At 37.7% G+C, this 22,001-nt stretch overlaps 1 protein-coding gene across 4 annotated transcripts in view; it reads right to left on the minus strand.

Moving 5' to 3' along the window:
- Window positions 1-11,777, minus strand: part of LRBA (LPS responsive beige-like anchor protein) — a 729,505-nt gene extending 717,728 nt beyond the window's left edge. For all 4 annotated transcript variants that reach the window (XM_059373625.1, XM_059373604.1, XM_059373615.1 and 1 more), the window contains exons 1-2: window positions 11,689-11,777; window positions 10,909-11,348 (exon numbers count right to left, since the gene is read on the minus strand). In XM_059373625.1, the coding sequence (XP_059229608.1) occupies window positions 10,909-11,124 (216 nt within the window). In that variant the 5' untranslated portion in view covers window positions 11,125-11,348; window positions 11,689-11,777. The remainder of the gene's footprint in view (window positions 1-10,908; window positions 11,349-11,688) is intronic.
- Window positions 11,778-22,001: the final 10,224 nt, after the last annotated feature.

The following is a 22,001-nucleotide window of genomic DNA, read 5'->3' on the forward strand; positions in this document are numbered from 1 at the left end:
AGGAGAAAGCAGGCTCCCTGCTGAGCAGAGAGCACGGATACTGGATTGATCCTAGGACCCTGGGATCATGACCTAAGCTGAAGAGGCTTTAACCCACTGAGCCACCCAAGGCCCCCCCCCTTCTTTTTTTTTTAAGATTTTTTTTTGTTTGAGAGACAGAGTACACATAAGCGAGAGAGAGAGCACAAGCGGGGAGAAGGAGAGAGGCAGAGGGAGAGGGAGAAGCAGGCTCCACACTGAGCAGGGAGCACCCTGGCATTAACTGACTAACCCACCCAGGCACCCCTAAGTTAACTAAATCTTAACCATGAATGTAAAAAAGCAAATTCCAATATCTTGCATAATGATTAGCTATGTCACTAATTCCAACCAATTCAAAAATCACATTCAAAAAAAAATAATTAATTGAAATAAAAATAACAATTCACTAAAACCTCTCTTTTCTTAACATGCATTTTTGTTATTTAAAGTGGGACGGGGGGGGGGGGGGGGGGGGGGGGGGCGCGTGGGTGGCTCAGTGGGTTAAAGCCTCTTCGGCTCAGGTCATGATCCCAGGGTCCTGGGATCCAGCCTTCCCATCAGGCTCTCTGCTCAGCAGGGGGCCTCCTTCCTCCTCTCTCTCTGCTAGCCTTTCTGCCTACTTGTGATCTCAGTTTGTCAAATAAAATATATATATATATATATATATATATATATATATATTTTAAAATTTTAAAAAATTAAAAAATAAAATAGGGTGGGGGGACCTACCTTCCACAAGACAATCTTGACTATGTTAGGCAGCTCCTAAACAATCTACTTTCCCAGAGTTATTATTCAATTACACAATTGAAAGATGCCTTAAGCCACTTTCTTACATTTAAGGTTTTTTGTAATTATAAACCATATACAGCTTAAGAGCTCAGGTTGTGGATTCCCTGAGCTTGAATCTCAGCAATATTACTTGCTCTGTGACTTGAGCTAGCTACTTATACTATCTCAGTTTCACCATTTATAAAGTGAATATTCTAATAGCACAGTCTGTTCTGCTGTAACTTACATCTTTGTCTTGCATTACCTCCTACAGGATTGTTAAAGAGTAGAATAATGTAGGAAAAGTGTGGATGTGATCTTGGTTTATATGTAATTTTTTCCAACAGAATTAAAAAGAAATACTTGGAAATATGTAAAGATCTTATGAAAACCTAAAAATTTGCAGAATTGCTTTCCTTTAACACAAATAGTACCTGTTTTAATAACTTCAAGAACTAGTATACTTTTTCCACAATGTTCAGTATCCAACAATCTGCAAGTACAAAAGAAAAAACTGCAAAGATATTTCTCACTGTATTAAAACAATGAATTAATAAGGGAAGCCATACAGCAGAGATTTAATGTTCCTAATATTTTCATCAGGATTATCATTGATTTTTTTAGTATTCTGGTCACAAGGAGCCACAGATTTTGAATGGCACACCCCAATCCTATTTTTCACCCATAAATCCTACTATTTAGTCCACTTTTGCAGAACACAAGGTATTTTGGCAGAAACACGTAATACCTGCCTAACTGTGTGAAATATAGGAATTAAACTGGGTTAATACAGCGCACAGAACCTGGCACGCTCAGTTAGTCTTAAATATTGCTATTATCTATTATAACTCAAAATAACATTAATTTCAATTCAAAAACATATCAATTATCAACATATGTTCCCCCTACTTCAAGAGCCACAGATCATCTCACCAACACCAAAAATAAAAACTAGGAACCCAAAGAATCTTTAAAAATAGATTAAGAACCATAAATCCACCTAATGTTTTAGTAAACTAACAAAATTACCCACTCACACTTCTGACCACTGGCACTCCCCTTGCCCATCCACAGACACCTATAATAAGGAACATTATTCTAAAATGTTGTGGATTTATGGGGCGTCTGCGTGGCTCAGTGGGTTGAGCCGCTGCCTTCGGCTCGGGTCATGATCTCAGGGTCCTGGGATCGAACCCCACATTGGGCTCTCTGCTCAGTGGGGAGCCTGCTTCCCCCCCTCTCTCTGCCTGCCTCTGCCTACTTGTGATCTCTCTCTCTGTCAAATAAATAAGTAAAATCTTTAAAAAAATGAAATAAAATAAAATGTCGTGGATTTAGTGTCTGCTTCATGTCTATTAATTTCATAGAAATTTGATATAAGAAAATAAGTTGGTGATAATGTTAACCATTTTATAATACCGTTATATAATTTTCTTTAATAATTAAAATTTTTCCCGCATTTCATATACCAATCAGTCTCTTAAATCCATGCCTACTTCATTTCAAAAAAAGATTTGGATTTTTGTTTGTTTTTAAAGTTTTTTTTAAGCAATCTCTACACCCAGTGTGGGGACCAAACTCACAATCCCACGATCAAGAATCACAAGTTCTTCCAACTGAGCCAGCCAGGCACCCCTAGATTTGCTGGCACCCATTTGAAACTGATTAACTATCATATTATTATCAGGACTGTTTTTTTAAGTTTGATGTATTAACATAAAACCAACACTTTTTTTAAAAAAGCTTCGTGTTAAAACGTCTTCATATACAAATGCTATCTATAAGCTCTGAAATATAATGATTTTATTCAAGATACTAAAGCCCAAAGATCATGAAGACTAGATTCAACTACATATAAATAGTTGTATTTATTATATATTATACAAGTATTTTATATCTAGATTCAACTAGATATTCAATCTAGATATAAAATACTTGTATTGGGTGCCTGGGTGGCCCAGTCCTTTAAGCATGCAACTCTTGATTTTGGCTCAGGTCTGATCACAGAATCATGAGATCAAGCCCGGCATAGGACTGGCTCAGCACGAAGTCCACCTGGGATTCTCTACCTCTCCCTCTGCCACTCATCCCCCACATACATGCTGTCATAAAAAAATAAATAAATAAATAGAATTTTTAAAAGATTACATATTTATATTACCTTATGAGAAAAGTATTTTCACCCAGAAACAACAAAATCCAAACACCTCATCAGAGGCCTAATTACTTTAAATTCTCATAGCTTTCTAAGATTTACTGTAGCTTATAAAAATACCACACCAATGAAGTTAATATTCGTTGAATAAAGATAGTAGACAAAAAATATCTTTTTCAGTTCCCAAGCAATAATTGAGACCTCATTAGTTTTCATCTTTCTCTAAGAATATAAATGGAAAATCCAGCCTCTCAGCTCTCTCTAAAACTATAATTTTTTTAGAATATGAATTACTAAAAGACTGATAACTCTGGTAAAAAGAAGTGTGGGAAATAAATGCAAACACCCAGATGCAATTTCTAACAAAAACTAGAGCATGAACATCAGATAGTTACATAACCTTAAAAGTCATTTGGTGTCCAATTTCCCACCCATAGTAAGAATCTGCACTAAAAAATCCCTAATATGCAAACTTCCACAAACTCCATCAAGACATTCTGTACTTGACACAGCACATTTCAGTCGCATATATTACCCTTATACAAATCCAATTAAATCATGAGAAAAGATATACAAAGATATCAGAAAAGATATACAAAGACACACAAAACACCTTTAAAATCTAAAACGAGTAGTATTTGATGCAATTAGTTTAGCAAATGAGAAAGAATTCATGTACTCTCTACATTTCTTTATTGTTTCTTTGTTTTTCACTTTGTGTATTGTCCCAACAGTTTTCAAGTCAAGACTCACTAGAAACACTCACTAAATACAAGTAGGTCTCTGAGTATATATATATATCCCATTACATGACATAATACTAGAGAAAAGAAAAAACTACTTTAAAGCAGGTTATAAGAGAATATCCTGAAAATAAACTAACAAAATTATTTCTTAGTGGTTAAACAGATATTGAGGTAACTCAAAATTTCACAATGAAAAATTCAAGCTACCTTAAAATTATCTTCATAAGAAATAGTCAGGAAATAATGAAAGAAATATGGATTAAGGTCTTAACAACATATCTTTTGCAGGAAAGAACAAAAAAAACTAGGGTTCCTAATGATTATAATTTATCAATGATAAGATTAGAAAATTTCCATTTAACAAACATTTTTGAAGTACCAACACTAAAAAATTCTAGAGGTACAAAGATAAGACAATTTACTAAGTATATAAAACAAAAATGCATTCTGAATACTTTTCTTTCACATATATAAAAAAACTATTAAAACTATTTTATTTTTTTAATCTTTTTTTTTTTTTTAAGATTTTATTTATTTATTTGACAGAGACCGCAGAGTGGCAGGCAGAAAGAGAGAGAGGAGTAAGCAGGCTCCCTGGAGAGCAGAGAGCCCAATGTGGGGTTGGATCCCAAGACCTTGGGATCATGACCAAGGCAGAGGCTTTAACCCACTGAGCCACCCAGGCGCCCCTATTAAAACTATTTTAAAAAATATATGTTTGGAAAGAGAGACTTTATAATATAAAAATTAGATATACTAGATAAATTAGGCTAGGTCAGTTTGAAAAACAAAAAGCTTTCTCTATTCACAAATAAAAGACAAATTCTGATTTTTCAGTTTTCTAAATGATTTCTCAATTTAAAATGAACTAATTTTAATGGAAACATGAATGGGTACCTGCAGGGACTTAAATGATCAAACCTATCACTTCCAAGAAACTATGAAGCTTTTAAAATTCATCAGTTCACCTACATGTCTTTTGATTGTAAACATTAATAAACAAGCTAACAATATCTATTCATGACCTACATAAATGTTCATATACTTTGAACCATTTATTCCCGTCTAGAAATTTCAATGCACAAAGCTACCCAAAGAAGCATCAATAGCTGGGCGCCTGGGTGGCTCAGTGGGTTAAGCCGCTGCCTTCGGCTCAGGTCATGATCTCAGGGTCCTGGGATCGAGTCCCACATCGGGCTCTCTGCTCAGCAGGGAGCCTGCTTCCCTTCCTCTCTCTCTGCCTGCCTCTCTGCCTGCTTGTGATCTCTCTCTCTGTCAAATAAATAAATAAATCTTTAAAAAAAAAAAAAAAATTTTTTTTTACTCAAATAATTCATCTCCTCCTACAGTGAAAACTATAAAACATTAAAGAAATTAAGGAAAACCACAAGAAATGGAAAGACAAGTGCATATTCATGGGATGGAAAACTCAATATTCTTCAAAGTTAACTATAGATTCAACACCTCCCCATCAAAATCCCAGCCTGCTTTTTCGCAGAAACAGACAAGCTGATCCTATAACTAATGCAGAAATGCAAAGAACCAAGAATAGCCAAAACAACCTTGAAAAAAATAAATAAATAAAAAGGACACACATCCCTATTTCAAAACTTACTACAAAGCTACAGTAATTAAGACAGAGTGGCTGTGGTAAAGAACAGAAATACAGATCAAAGGGGAAAAGTCCAAATAAATCCTTACACTTATGGTAAACCAATTTTTGACAAAACTCAGCAGCAAGAATACCTATTTCAACAGAGTGGTAATACCCAAATACAAAAAGGTGAATTTAGACCCTATCTCATTCTGTCATATACAAAAATCAACTTAAAATGGGAGCACCTGTCTGGCTTAGTCAGAGGGTGGGACTCTTGATCTCAAGGTGGTGAGTTTGAGCCCCATGTTGGGTATAAAGATTACTTGAACATATAAAACCTTTTTTAAAAATCAACTCAAAATGGATCACAGGCCTAGATGCAAGAGCTAAAACTATGAAACATCTTGAACACAGGATGTAAATGTTCTAAAATTAGATTGTGGTAATGCCTGCACAGCTCTGTAAACTTAATAAAAATCACTAAATTGTTTACTAAAAACAAGTGATTTTTTTATGGTACATAAATTACACCTCAACAAAAGCACTTAAAAACAAGTCTGAAAAATCACAATGACTATTAAATAAATTCAGAAGGAGTACATAGTATACTGCAGAGCCAATAAGGCTGGTAACAGCTATATAGAAACAAAAAATTTTAAGGTTGGAATATGATGATTTAACTGTCTAAACTACAGATCTTAAAATAACAGTAAATACTTATAATAGCACTCAATGTGCCACACATTATTTTAAATGTTTTACAAGTATTTATTCATATAATCCTAAGTGTAGTTTCCCCCTTGTACAGAGGAAAAACTATGGTACAAAGAGTTTTTTAAAACTTGCTCAAAATCGCAATAGGATGTTGAGTTCATGAATGACTTTTTTCCTCTTTAAACAAATACCTTTGAAAAGAATAGTGGACATTATCGGTTGCTTATCCAACTATTCATTTACCCTTTCAATTTTTTTTTTAAAGATTTTATTTGAGAGAGAGAGGGAGAGAGTGCATGCATGCAAGCATCCAAGGGGCAGAGGAAGAAAGAATCCCAACCAGGCTCTACACCCAGCATGGAGACTGACTCAGGGCTAGACCCCAGGACCCCAAGAATATGACCTGAGCCAAAGTCAGACATTTAACCAACTGAGCCTCCCAGGCACCCCTACCCTTTCAATCTCTTGCCCAGATTTTTATTTGCGTATCCACCTCTCACCAGACAGGCCACGTAGTTCAGAGAAAATTAACCCCATCCTTAGGTATAGTAGTTGGCCCCGGTTTGCTTAAGCCAATCAACCATTTCAATGACCACAGTCACTCTTTCAGTAATCAGGTCCAGACCCTTATTTGGAATGTTAGGACACTGAGGCTCTCCCAAGAGATGTGAACAAAAATATATATGGTCCCAACCACCACTGGCAGCCTTCCTACAATCATGAGAGGAACAGCAACAGACTGAAGAAAGCAGAACTTTCGAAACGGAAAGAAAGTGATCTTTAATATTACTGTATTACCGTAAGTCTTGCCCTACCTTTGGACTTGGAGATAAATAAGCCTATAAATCCTTTTTACTGTGTTTAAAACCAGTTCAAGTTTCCTATTACTTATAACATGATGTACAAATTTATGGGGGTTGGGGGAGAACATTAAGAAGCATTTTGTGCTATTATCTTTTTTTTATTCTTTTAAACTTGCTAATTTGTTACTATCTTTCTAATAAATGTTCATATAAACACTTGAAAAATAACTACCTGCAATTTTATATGTCTCACACAGTAGTTTGCAGTATTTTAATAGGACATTTAAAAATGTTATTTTTTTAAATATTAATTTCCAATTCTTCCTGGAAAATCAAAAGGTATGACACCTTTGGGCCCATGTTACTATCGTCCAACAACAAACCAGAATGGAACAGAAGCTGCCTTTCTAAGTCTATAAGCACACCCTCTGCAGACAGTCAATACGAACGGAACCTCTATGTGATATGCTCAGCTCCTATAGTTATTGTAAGTTTGCACCATTAATATCTTTAGCAGGACCTATATCAAATGACATATAGTGGGTCATGAAAAATTATATTCCACTTTTTAAGATTTAACATTTTAATTAAAATAATATACTTTTTAAACAAGTTTTATTAAAACATGTATTTGTCACTAGCCCATGGGAAACTCTTTTCTTGAATTGAATACCTTTAAAGGCCTGATGGAAGTTAAACTCAGCAGCAAGTCTCTGAAAACATGCCAATACCTTAATTTTTCTGGGTCCAAATGTCTGACAAATTAGTTTAGCACACAGATAAGAAAAAATGAAATGGTTTAAAGCTGCAACTAGAAAAACGTAAAAGTTGCCTAGAAGTTTGAAACACTTGAATACAAAGGTGTACTATTAATCAAAACCTTTAAAACAGATTTGCAAGAGAAATTATAAGAACAGTGGTAAATTTCAAAGGAATTTTAGTCAAGTTACAGTAAGGTCAAGCTACATTAGCAAATTTAGGAGAGAGCACTTTGTAAAGATCTCTGGATGTATGGCTCAACCACTAATTTGGACAACTCCAGGGAAAGGGAAGTTATTAATTTTAACAGCACAGACATTATTACTTTAAGTAGCTAACATGTAATCAGTAAAAAAACAATCAGTAGGACATGATCTATTTTAACAAAATGCATCAAAAATAGGAAAAAGTTATAATTGCTATAAATAGTAGTTTAAACTTACTAATGAAAAATCCAGTGAAGATAGTAGAATAAAGCAGAACACACATACGGAAGGATTCAGTCATACTGGTAATATACTGGGCTAAGTAAGCCAGACTCACAGGGCTTATATCATTGTAAGACTTAATAACTTACACATATTACATATTCTTCTGTCTGTATTCTAGTTTTTCACAATTTTATACATTTTAATCCAATATACTGACTATAAAAAGTGTAATGATAAACTTTCTACATCTGCATGCCAAGTAAAGAAACAACTGAATGGCCAGAAAAATGTTTTTGCTTTAAAGCTGTTTTTTGTTTTACTCTTTAAAGCAGTTTTGTGAAAGCTATTGGAATGTTAGAGGAAGAAATGGGGGGCACCTGTGTAGCACAGTCAGTTAAGCCTTGGATTGACTTAGGCTCACATGATGATCTCGGGGTCATGAGATCAATCCCCAAGTCAGGTAAATCTGCTGAAGATTCCTTCCCTCTCCCTCTGCCCTTCTCCATCCCCCCAGCTCATGCTCATTCTCTCTTAAAAAAAAAAAAAGAAGAAGAAGAAGAATTGAATTATACTGATGGAGAGTTCATCATTAATATTAGGTGTCCTTATATGAGGAAAGTTATACCTGAGCTATAAATACCTGCTCAGAGAAGCAAACAATTCTATATCAACTCAACAGACAGATGTACTCCTAGAAAGGTGGCCATTCTAAGAATCACCAAATAGTAGGCAATCTACTCAACCTTTCAGTGTCTCTGTCTACTCATCCATAAAATGAGATATATATTAAACAGTTGTTCAAAGAATTTAAAAACATATGTAAATCACTTGACCCACTGCCTGGCAAATAGTAAACATCATAACGTTTGTAAAATCATGATTATTAATATTTCCTTCTTTAAGCAGAATTAAGATTAAAGCTGATAACTATCAGGAAATATTTAGGTGCTGTAGAACTAACAATGTTGAGATGGACTAGCTTATCAGATTCCCAAAACTTCAGTTCTCAAGATTTTCTAAAGACTGGCCAAGACCATACATATCCATGAAGGAACATGTAAAGTACTGTAAGGTAGAATGGAAAAGGGAGGAACTAATCTAATTCTGTGCTCTACATAAGAAGAGAATGACCGTAAGTAAAGAAGAGGTGTAACTGAACAGAGTTTCCCTCTCCTTTATAAGGGACACCTATTACTCTGAAAACATACAGCTGTGCAGAATTTAACCAATAATCTTGTATCTCTAACAGGCCTACAATTATAGACAGCATATAAGTAAACCATTTCTTCAGGATTTGGATTTTCCTTAATAAAATGCAGATGACTCATATTTGGTGATCCACCTTCACACAGGGCATTCTAAAGGAGTTGGAATCCTCTTTCTGCCAGAAGAATGTTGTATTTCATACACAAACAACTAATTATGGGCTATATCACTACCACAGATTTCTGTCTGTCATCCAAGGAAGATGACGTTTAGAAACAGAAAAAGGAATCTTAAAAAAAAAAGTCTATTTTCAAGTCTATTTTGAGGTAAAGGAATGAATCAATTTACCATTTATCTCTTTGAGACTTACAAACTTCTAAAGACCACAAACACACTAGATCCCCAAAGTTTAATAATTGTTAAAACTGGATAATGGATACTAGAGAACTATCCTGTTTTTGTATATATGTGAACATTTCCATAATATATAGGTTTTTAAAAATGTGTATATATGTGTCTGTTCTTTCTAAATAAACAAATAAAATGGTAGAGAAATACCCTATTGGAGTTTTTATACTCCAAAAGTAAGTGAATTTCATTTAGCTCCTTTCTCATTCTAGAAGTTGTACTGCAGGTGACCAGACTATTAGTAAAGGTCTAGTTAAGGAAATAATTAACTGCCCTGGAATAAAACAAGCCTAATCTTGAAAACACAGAAGCAAAAGGGAAGAGTACTAAATAGTTATTACAGCATTATACATTCATATTTGTTCCAATCCGTTATCTTCCTAACACAGGTAAGTAGGCAGAAGAGGTGGAAGTATTTTTAAGGCCAAACTTACTTTTCATTCCATAAACTGATGGGCAACAGAAGTTGCAGTACAGAAATCTAAAACACCCCCATTAGAAATAACCATTTTTAAGAATGGAGTAGAGAAAAAGTATTGCATATCCACCTTTCAAAAATAACAAAGTTCTGAGTATAACCAGCAGCTTCCAAAGACCAAATATGCCTTATAGTTAGACATGCATTTACTAAAGAAATAGATTTGGTTAGACTGATTCTGCCACAATCCTCTTTTCAAACTGCCATTCAATTTTCACAAGATGTAACCCAAATCCATTCCAAAATTCAATTTTTGTTAATTATGTCTAAAATAAAACTGATCAAAATATAAATACTGACTTTGTAGCAAATTAATCTTTCATCATGAACAAATCTTTGTTCATCTATGAACAAAACTTTCATGTTCAAAACTTACAGCAAAATGCAACCTAGGCCAACTCAAAAGAGTAAGTAAGTACATAGGGCATTTATTTCTCAAGTCCAAAAAAAGACAAAAATATCTTTAAAATGTTGAAGAGGAATGCAGACTTAGTTACATACATCCCAAGAAAAAACAATGTTTATATAATAAAACTTCCCCACTGGAACCCCCACAAAATACTTCCAAGCGACAATTATTTCCTTAGCACAAAAGTGGTACCGGTTCAGTTTCACAAAACCTGAAGCACCTACATTTACATAATTCCTCTTAAATTGAAAAATACAAAAAATTCTTTCATTTAGGTCAGCAGAATTTTGTGCTTCCATCCATGGAAAAAGCCATCATCAGTCTGAGTCAAGCACATGGCTCCAGCTTCAACGTCTAGTTCCCCAACCTACTCATAAGAATATATGCTTACAAAATAGGTATCTACTTACCAGGTTAAAGACAGTTTCTACAATATCCCTATTGGATACTTCTCCAACTTCAACCAACCCCGTCAACACGGCAAATTTCATTCTGATGCCCCTGATGGGGAGCCCTGGTTTCAGGGACAATGCACCCTCTTCAGCAGAGGTTTCTTCTTTCCCTCCACCTCCCCCGTCATCACCTGTTGGTGGCGGGGAAGGGACATTATTGTCTTCACTAGCCATTGCTAGCTAGTTCGCGAGAAAGGACAACTCAGAGTCACTACGGGACAGCAGTTGCAGCACTAGGAATAAGCACACACACGCAACACAACAGGAAAAGGGTCACTCTTCCAAGTTGTGGAGAAACCCCAAAAGCAGTTGATGGGGAAAGTCCTTGGAGTCGCCCTCCTCCTCTTGGAGAATATTTGTCCAATCTCTCTCCCCGAGGCTGACAACAACGCCAAACCCTATTGGAAGATTAGATAAATGTTAAATACGCTAGGTTTTGTTTTAGGGTTTCGTGGGGGGGAGAGGGAAATAGTTACTGTCTGTCAAATAAGTCGCTAAAGGGACCCTACTACCAGCCACCCGCTACCCTCCCTGGCTCAAAGAGGTAGGTTCTGACTGAAGGCGGGTTCAAGAGGCCCCTGAACAGGTTCACTCCTCCCCCACACTCTCGCAGGTTCCAGGCGCAGGGCTACCTCTCCTCACAGGTGCACGGAAAGAGAAACTGTCGCTGGGAAATGAAGGGTCCGAGGAAAAGAGGGGGTCCCCAAGCTACCACGTAAGTAGAAAGTTCCTCCTCACCCAGATACTCCGGACTCGTCCTCACCCCCCGCCAGGGAGCCGCGAGACGGAGGTGGCGGCGGAGATCCAGGGCAGGAAAAGGCGGGGGAAGGGGGCGGTGATTACTCTCAACGCTCGGCCCAGGGGGAGGAGTGGAGCACTCAAGCACCTGAGGTTCGACGGCGAGAGGAGGGGAGGTGTGTGTTGTGGCTAGGAGGGAGGCGAGGCCCGGCGGCGAAGGCGAGGAAGGGAGGGAGGAGAGAGGTCAGTGCACCTGGTCGCAGCCTCCAAGTTTCCCTAGTCCGCTCCCCGGGAGTCCGCGGCTGCACAGAACTCCATGGCTTCCTGGCCCACCCGACCCCTGCGCTGAGCCTTTGCAAAAACAGCCGCCCTGGCGCTATGGACACCCCGGCTGAGGCTGCCAGCGGTGGTGAGATTGCTACTACCACAGCTCGCTCCCCCACGGCTCGCACGAATGTCCCTGTACCCACTGAAGCTACTCCTCGCCGCCATGACAGCGCCGAGGGCTGCCGGGCGCGGCGTGCGCGTGCGCGAGCGCGCGGGACGGTGGGGCGGGCGCCCGCGAAGGCGGGGGCAACCGTGTGGCGGGGTGGGGAAGCGCGGGCGGCCTAGGGGGGCGCGAAAGGGCGGAGGTGCTAGGCGCGGGCTTGCAGGCGGGACTACGTGTGAGGGTGGGCACCCTAGCGGGAGCGTTGCCCAAATTACACCATGTGTCTCTCGGACCGGCAAGAAGAGACATTTCCTTCCAGGAGCCGACTCTCTCCACACACGCACACATAACACCTACCACCCCCCGACTTGGGAAGGTGTTTTGACAAGTGCTGAGGTGATTCTGAAGCTTCTTCCGTTGTTAAGTTACCGTAAGGTATCCTAGCGCGGAGAGAACCCGCCTCAGGTTTCCAAGGTGTTTTCTTGGACTTGAAGAAGGACACCTGAGGGACTGCTACGATGAGCCAGAGAAGTGGCAGCGCTGGAGCCAGCGAGGCTGCTTTCCTTGTCTAAAGGGAGCAGAGAGTCCCCACCCCTGACTGCTTTCAGCTGCTGCCCGCCCGCGGCGCTCGGCGAAGACTTGGAGAGAGATTTCCACTGGGATGCCCCAGCAGCTGCCACCAATTGGAAGAGGGTGGGAGGGGGGACGTGTCCACGAGGAATGGGAAAGATTCCTTGCTTTGCAGCTGCCGCCCCACCAAACCTCTCCCACATTCTAAGGGAGGGAGGATTCCTGAGACAGTTGCTCCAAACAGCGTGGAGGCGGGGTTAATTTTGCCTGAGTATCTCAGGGTTTTTTTCACTCTTGAAATTTTCCAATGTAAAAGTTAGGTTCGCCTCAGTCTCAGATCAGTTTAAAAGATAAGTTACCTTAGGACTGAAATCAGCACAGGTCATCGTAATGTGTCCTTCCCCTCCACCCCCACTATTAACAATAAAGTATGCCTCCTGATGCATTAGAGAAAAACAGGTATCGTTAAAGAAAATGGGTTTTCACCCTTATGTACCCTTTGAAGTCATAAGGCCTTAAAAAATAATGATGTTTAATATACTAGTAGTTCCCTAAAATGAAAGTGAAGCAAAAAGTGAGGTCAAATGAAATCCCATGGAGGAGCCAGAAGAAAAAATATATTGGTTTGAGAAACGAAATAATTGCCTAGAGAAACGGTTACTTGAGATGGGGTTGAAAAGGAAACTGAATTTCAACTATCACATGGAAATTTGTGGAGGGAGGGAGGTAACATGAGAAAAGACAAGAAGCATCTTCGTACCTTCTTCAAAAAAACAGTACACCTTTTAAAAACACTAAAATGAATTTGACTTCACCAAATCGTATCTGGTTGCAAATGTTTGTTAAAGGCTTGTTTTATATAAGTGGATTTAAATATTCCAAAGGTGAGGCAGACATTTTTCTCATAATCTGAATTGGTGATTCATGTATTGCCAGGGTAAGGGGCAAGCCACATCAACGGCTTGCCTTGCCTTAAATCCCGAAAAACTAAACACCTCAGATTTAAATTTCAGACTGTGGGATGCTTGGGTGGCTCAGTATGCCTTCACCTGGTTGTGATCCTAGAGTCCTGGGATCAAGTTCCCCTTTGGGATCCTTCCTCAATGGGGAGCCTGCTTTCTCCCTCTGCCTGCCTGCTGCTCCCCCTGCTTGTGCTCTAACAGATAAATAATTAAAATCTTTTAAAAAATAATTTAAAAGTTTTTATTTATTTATTTCAGATTGCTAAATGAATAAGTCTGGAATAAGAGGGAGTGGGTGTGCCTGAAGTAGAGAGACAAACTTCACTTGACCTTTAACACATATGTAGGGAAGGAGACAGAGAGGTACATTTGAGGTAGAGAAGCATTAATGAACGGCTTCTATTATAGCATTTTGTCTCCCCAGATGTGGGCAAATAGTTGGGCAAATTGAGTATGTTAATATATCTGGCATATAATTGCTAGTAAAGTATTTGCTAAGTAAATAAATGTCTGCCATTAAGAAGAAGCAGATGACAATGAACATGTCCTAGTAACAATGTGGTCACAGTTACTCAATCTAAATGACTGGGACTAAGGTTTGTAGCTGTCCTTGATTTGCCAGCTCACTGTTAACACTATTCTACTGTTGAAACAAAAGAGACATAAGGCAATTACCCAAATATTTCCCCCCCCAAAATTGTCAGCTATTTTTTATGGTTTTTTCAGAATTATCCGCCTCCTACTTTACTTTACCTCTGGTTACAGTATAATACCTGACAAAAAATGGGAGTTCAGAAGGAAGCATATGGAAGGCGGAAACTTCACTTCTAGCCACATTTAGAATAAAATAGCTGTGGATTATTGTTTAGGTCAAAAGAATAGAATCAGTTCTTCAGGGTGAATTATCTATCCATCAACTCTTAACTTCTTTCATGGCACCATCCTGAACATTGTAGTTACTCAATACATATTATATAAGTTGAGTTGAAACTCTAAAGATAACTTGCTTTAATTTTTCTCACGTGAAAGTCCTTGCTTGAATCTATACACCTACTATCAGTTAGAGAGGGCAGGATCTTGGTATAAATGGCTATCTTAATACGAAAAGCAGTTTTACCAGTTGTTAAAACGTTTTTATATTTTTGGTACTATAATGGATGGTTTCTAGTCAAAAGATTTCATATAAAGGTGAGTTTACAGGACTGCATTACTTGTATCCCTATATTATATGTTCAAATGCTATACAAAAAGGAAGAAAGTAGGGAAAAGGATTACCTCCTATAAAGCCAGGCTCAAAGTTCTTTTTATCCTCATTGACTTTGTATTTCTTGTCTATCCCATCCTGACAGAATTAAGGACTAAAATTTTTCATAATTTTACTTGCCTTCAGCATTATGTTAAAAACCATAGCAGGACCAAAAAAAAAAAACAGTAGATTCAGAACAGGAAACCTGTGCATAACTCAGAGAAGCTCAAGCAAAGAGAATGTAATTTCATGGTGAAATCAAGAAGATTATTGATCTATAAACCCTTTCCTATATACAAAAAAAATTTTGATAGCAAAGATACGATGGAATTTTCTTTCTACCAGAAAGGATACCCAACCTACCCAAATGTAACTTATTGGCATTTTGCTAGGGTATAGATGAAATGATAATTTAGGGGAAAGGTACCACCCACATGATTTGCTATGAGCCTGGATGTGTATCTCTGGATTTGGAGTTTCTTCAAATTGTTATTTCTCATCGCTTATGGTATGATAGACTGGAAATATATGGTCCTGGCTTGCAGCACCCTCCTTGTGATAAAATGAAACATTCATTAAATCTTACTAATGTAAACTAAATTTTTTATGTTAGTAGTCTTTATTAATGACATTTTTATTGGGTGTTAGATTCTAGGAACAATTAAATTTAAAAGAAAAAGACATTACCTTCTCTAATAGTTGGAAACTCAAAAAAGTTTAAAAGTATTATTGACTGATTTTTTTTTTTTAAGATTTTATCCATTTATTTGTCAGAGGGAGAGAAAGAGAGCACATGTACAGAGAGCAGCAGGCAGAGCAGGCAGGAGGAGAATCAAGCACCCTGCTGAGCAGGACCCTAAGATCACTACCAGAGTTGAAGGCAGATGCTCAACTGACTGTGGGGCCCAGGCATACCTGATTAATTTCTTAATATCTAGAAGTTCAAAATGATCCACATCCACTTACTACATTTTGGGAATTCTTACATTCTTTTTTCCCTTGTGTATGTCACACAAGAGGTAGAGGCTTTGTAAAGGGCAACTCTACTTTCAGCAAGTATGCTAGCCAAGACATACTTTTTAAGACATAAAATATTAATGCAGTAGTTAGTGTATTTGGCATGGACATAGACTAGGTTGGTTGATTTGTCTTTTCTACTTTCCCATCCCTGTTTTGTTCTTAAGTAGTATGTAAATAGGTTATCTCATTTGCAGTGTTCTCTTATGATAAGTTAACAGTTGTCATGTACTACAATAAAATGTACCACCACCCAATCCCACCTTTGCAATCTATTTAAGTGTATATCCCTAGAATAACTATTGATATTGTTAGCTAAATTCTGAATTTTTGTCCAGTGAGGTCTCTGAGAGGTCAGTGTGTCCCCTGAAAGTAGCAGGTTACTGTTTAAGTCATCAAATAAAAGTGGGGGTGTTCACATAGAAAATGAGACACCAATGACTTCAAGCAGATAGGAGAAGAAATTACTTTTTTCCAGTCCCTACTCTCTGGATTTGAACTTTTCATTTCCTCTTGGTACTCAAGCTGAGGGGAGAAAGATGACTTCTGTCATATGGAGGCATACTTGGAGCATTCCTTCTTGGAAGCCAAGCTAGGCGGAGAGGCTATATAGAGAAAAATCAAGGCCTTCCAGTCAACAGCCCCAGCTGAGTTCCCAGCCAACTACCAGAACCAACAGCCTACCATGAGAGTGAGCCATCTTGGATATTCCAGCCAGGTTGAATCCTCAGATGACTGCAGCACTGCCAACACCACATGGTTTAGAAGAGCACAGTTGGATCCAGTTAACCCACAAGAAATTATAAGAGATAATAAGTACTTGTCAATTTAAGCCACTGAGTTTCAGGGGTGTTTCTTACATGGCAATAGATAGAACAACATCAGGTAAAAACATATTGTATAGTTTTGGGTTACTCTCCTGACCATATTACTTTTTTCTGTCCCCAGTATAAACTTTTATAAACTATTCCAGCCTAGTCACATCCATGTTGTAATTTGGAGTCCCCATAACTGGGCCCATATCTTAAAGAGGATGGTAGCAGAGATCCTCAAGGGAAGGGGAATTATGTGGGATCACATTTAGGGTTATAAGGTCCACAAGAAATTTTCCAGGGAGGTTTTCTCTTGATTGCTGAAGAGTTAGATTTAATTTTATTCAAGAAAGCATCCATTTCCTTTAGACACCAAATTATTTTCTTTGCTGAGAAATGTGCAACCATGTGGGTAAGGCAAACATCTATTAAGAGAGGGGGAAAAGGGTTCAAGTCCACTAATAATTTTTAAATGGGGGTGTCTGGATGGCTCACTCAGTTAAGCATCTACCTTTGACTCAGGTTATGATCCCAGGTCCTAGGGATTGAGCCCCACATCAGGCTACTTGCTCAGCAGGGAGCCTGCTTCTCCCTCTCCTTCTGCCCACTCCCCTTGTGCTCTCCCCTTGTCAAATAAATAAATAAAAGTCTTTAAAATTTTTTTAATGTTAATTAAGATAATAATGAGATAATATTTTTTACTTCTCATTGCAAATATTTATAGTACCCAGTGTTGGCAAAGGGGAAATGTGCACTCTCATTTGCTGCAAATGTAAGACATCACTGAGAGGCAGTTTAGCAATATAAGCAATATACTGTTCTTGCACTGAGGAATGTATCCTAACCTGAATATAACCCGGTAGATCAGAGGCAGAGTTAAAATTGTGTTTATTTTAGTAGTATTTATAATTTCAAAAACTTAGAATCTACATATCTAACACAAAAAAACAGCTAGATAAATTATGGTTCTTCCACACAATGGAATTCTCTGTAGCCATTAAAAATAGCATTGGAAATAGTTAATAACCACAGAATATTTTCATGATACATTAAGTCAGGGGACTCTACTTTTTTGCATCATATACCACTGATGATGTGGTACTGATTAGGACCAAAAGATATTTAAAGCAATAAGAAATTCAATCAAAGAAATTAAGATTATTCAAAAAAAATGTGCTGAATGATCCTACATATTAAGCACCTCATTAGACCGTTAGGTAAAAGAAAAATCCAGTCCCTGCCTTGGGGAGTCTCAGTCTAGTCTTTGAGACTGACATTACAATGCAGTATGTTAAACCTACAAAAACCTAAAAGAGAGACTTTCAAGAAAAATGTGATACCAAAGCTGAATATTAAAGGATAAATAGGAATAAGCCAGATGAAAAAGTCAGGGAAGGTTATTCCACAATATGAAAAGTCTCTAGAGTGGTTGGACATTTTGGACTGAAAAGATAATTTAGTCCAATTGTCACTCTTAAATAATAGATTTTTTTCTTCTGGATAGAGCTATAGAGAAGCAATAAGCTTGCTTTATAAATAAATATTTAAAAACACATCCTACCACCCACACTTTGATCACACTCTCTTTATAGGTATTCTTTGTGTATGAGGAATCTACGTGTGGGTAACTCTCATCCCATGACATTAGATGGTATTGTGATTGCCTAAAATGTTATTACAGTGTTTATTGTCCCTGTACAAAGGGGGAAATAGAATTGACTCTGTGCTTACACAATAGGCAGCAGGAGGGTGATTGAATAGATTATGATACATTCTTGGTTTTATTATGAATGAAAATTAGGTTAGCATAACCAAGACTCCCAATCCTAAATTACAATTGTTACAGGAAAATGGTAAGTGTAGGAAAAGCAAGTAGATTGTTAATAAGAAGTTGACTAGAGATGAAGCTGGAGAGGTGGAGTGGACCAAAGTAAACCAGGCCAAGGACTGGGCTCTACCATGAAGGGAATTTAATGCCTTCAGATTTCAAACTGTAAAGTGATAGGATTTTACCAGCTTCTTAAGAAAAATCACTACCCAGCTAGCTACCCAACTCCATTATATATATATATATATATATATATTTGGGTGGAATCATCCATTGTACAGCATTGGTGGGAGACAGTGTTTATATTACTTAAATAATTTGCATTTTAAAAGGTGCAAAATGGTATGGGATAATGAGATGATTAACATATTCATTAAATGGGGGTACATCATTTTAGGCTTTTGCCACAAAATATTGAGAAACTGAAGATAAAGTTAAGATTCGTAGATTATCTCTCCGTAGATACCATGCTATCTGATGAGGAGCTATGGAAGTTTATAAATACTATTTAGCTGTTAAACAAATACTTGAATTGAAACATATTTGGAAGGTTGATGTTCCTGTGTGTAGCACACACTCCTAGGAAAATATATTGCTACTAGTAACCACATGAAAAATGAAATTGGACCCCTATCTTACATCACTCACAAAAATTAACTCAAAATGGATTAAAGACTTAAACATAAAACCCGATACTAAAAAAACACCTAAAAGAAAACAAAAGAAACTCCTTGACATTGATCTTGGTGATGTATTTTTACCGAAAGCCCAAGCAGCCAAAGTAAAAGTCAACAAGTGGGATGACATCAAACTAAAAAGCATCCTTACACACACACACACACACACACAAATCAACAAATTAATAAGCAAAGCTGAAGAATGTGAGAAAATATTTGCAAATCATATATTGTATAAGGGGCTAATATCCAAAATATATAAAGAACTCATATAGCTCAAAAACAACAACAACAAAACAATCTGATTTTAAAATGAGCAGACAAACAAAATAGACATTTTCCCAAAAAAGACATCAAAATGGCCAGTAGAGGGGTCCCTGGCTGGCTCAGTCGATAAAGCATGCGACTCTTGATCTCAGGGTTGTGAATTTGAGCCCCATATTTGGTATAGAGATTACTTTAAAAAATCTCTTTTAAAAATGGCCAGTGAGAGGTGCCTGGGAGGCTCCGTGGGTTAAAGCCTCTGCCTTCAGCTCAGGTCATAATTCCAGGGTCCTGGGATAGAGCACTATATTGGGCTCTCTGCTTAGCAGGGAGCCTGCTTCCCTTCCTCTCTCTCTGCCTGCCTCTCTGCCTACTTGTGATCTCTCTGACAAATAAATAAATAAAATATTTAAAAAAAGAAAAAAGGCCAATGAATTCTGGCACACTGAAAAGAAATAAAAAAATAAATAATTTTTTTTAAATGGCCAATAAGTCCATGAAAAGATGCTCAACATCATTAATAATCAGAGAAATGCAAATCAAAACTACCTCACACTTGTTAGCCTGACCACTATCAAGAAGCCAATGACAACAACGTTAGTGAGGATGTGGAGAAAAGAGATCTCTTATACACTATCAGTAGGAATGCAAATTAGTGCAGCCACTTTGGAAAACTATATGGAGGTTCCTTTAAAAAATTTAAAGTAGAGCTACCATATAATCTGGTAATTCCTTATACTCATAAGTATATATCCAAAGGAAATTAAAGCAGGGTATCAGAGAGATATCTGCACTTTCATTTCTACTGCAGCATTATTCATAATGGCCAAGATATGAAGCAAGTTCCTGTCAGTGGATGAATGGATATAGAAGATGTGATATACATATATAATGAAATATTACTTAGCCATGAAAATCCTGCCATTTGCAACAACAGGGATAGACATGAAGGGCATTATGCTAAGTGAGCTACATCAGACAAAAATAGTGTATGATATCACCTATATGTGGAATACTTAAAAAAGCTGTACTCATAAAAACAGAGACTGAGATGGTGGTCACCGGGGACTGGAGTTAAGGGAGATGTTGTTTAAGAGTACAAACATGGGCACTCTCGCATCTGGTAGATAAATAAATCATAGAGCTCTAATGTACCACATAATGGTTCTAGTCAATAATACTGTATTAGAAACTTCAAAATTGCAAGAGATTAGATCTTAATTGTTCTCAGCACAGAAAAAGAAATGGTAATTATATGATGTGATAGAGATGTTAGTAAACACTACAATTATAATCATATTGCATATATGAATATATCAACAGGTTTTACATCTAAAACTTACATGATGGGGGCGCCTGGGTGGCTCAGTGGGTTAATCCTCTGCCTTCAGCTCAGGTCATGGTCTCAGAGTCCTGGGATCAAGTCCCGCATCCGGCTCTCTGCTCAGCAGGGAGCCTGCTTCCCCCTCTCTCTCTCTGCCTGCCTCTCTGCCTACTTGTGATGACTCTCTCTCTCTCTCTCTCTCTGTCAAATAAATAAATAAAATCTTTTAAAAATAAATAAATAAATAAAATTTACATGATGTTATATGTGAATTACATCTCAATTTTTAAAAAAGAAAAGCTTCCTGGAGAAAGTTACACATGCTTTGAATTTTAAAGGATAAAGGAGATAGTGTGACATGAAAAAAAAGGAGAAAAAGGTATCTAAACCAAGAGAGAAAAGTGTGCAAAGACCTTAAGGTCAGAAACAACATGGGTTCCAATGCCTATGAGATATCAAGGGGAGATACCCAGTGAATATTTGCAACGGAAGTTGTAGATAGAAATGTGGCATCATCACTAGAATGAGAAAAAAATCACCAAGCAAAGTGTGTAAAGTTAGAAGGGGTAACAACTACACACTATGGGGCTTATGGTGGGCCTAGAATAGGTTCTCAAAGTTTTCTGAGTCCTAACCACTAGGACCTGTGAATATATTACCTCACATGAAAAAAAGGACCTTGCAGCTGATTAAGGATCTTGAAGATCTATAGTCTTGGATTATAAAGGTGGGCCCACTGTAATCACATGGGTCCTTATAAGTGAAAGAGGGAGACAGAAAGGTTAGAGTCAGTGAGAGGTTTGAAGATGCTACACTGATGTCTTTGAAGACAGAGGAAGAGGCCACATACTGAGGAATTCAGGCAGCCTCTAGAGCCTGGCAAAGGTGAGAAGGCAGATTCTCTCACCTGCAGTCTCCAGAAGGAATGCAGCCCTGCCAATACCTTGATTTAATCCAGTGAAACCCATTTTGAACTTCTGACCTCTGAACTATAATAAATCTGTGTTGTTTTAAACCACATAAAAAAAGGGGTGGGGAAGCACCTGGCTGGCTCAACTAGTTGGAAAAGCATGCAACTCTTGATCTCGGGGTCATGAGTTCAAGCCCCACACTGGATGTAGAGATTACATCAAAAATTATAAAAATCTTTAAAAGAAAGGAAGGAAAGAAGGAAGGAAAGAAG

The sequence above is a fragment of the Mustela nigripes genome, chromosome 1 (genome assembly GCF_022355385.1).
Source record: "Mustela nigripes isolate SB6536 chromosome 1, MUSNIG.SB6536, whole genome shotgun sequence".
Lineage (NCBI taxonomy): Eukaryota > Metazoa > Chordata > Mammalia > Carnivora > Mustelidae > Mustela > Mustela nigripes.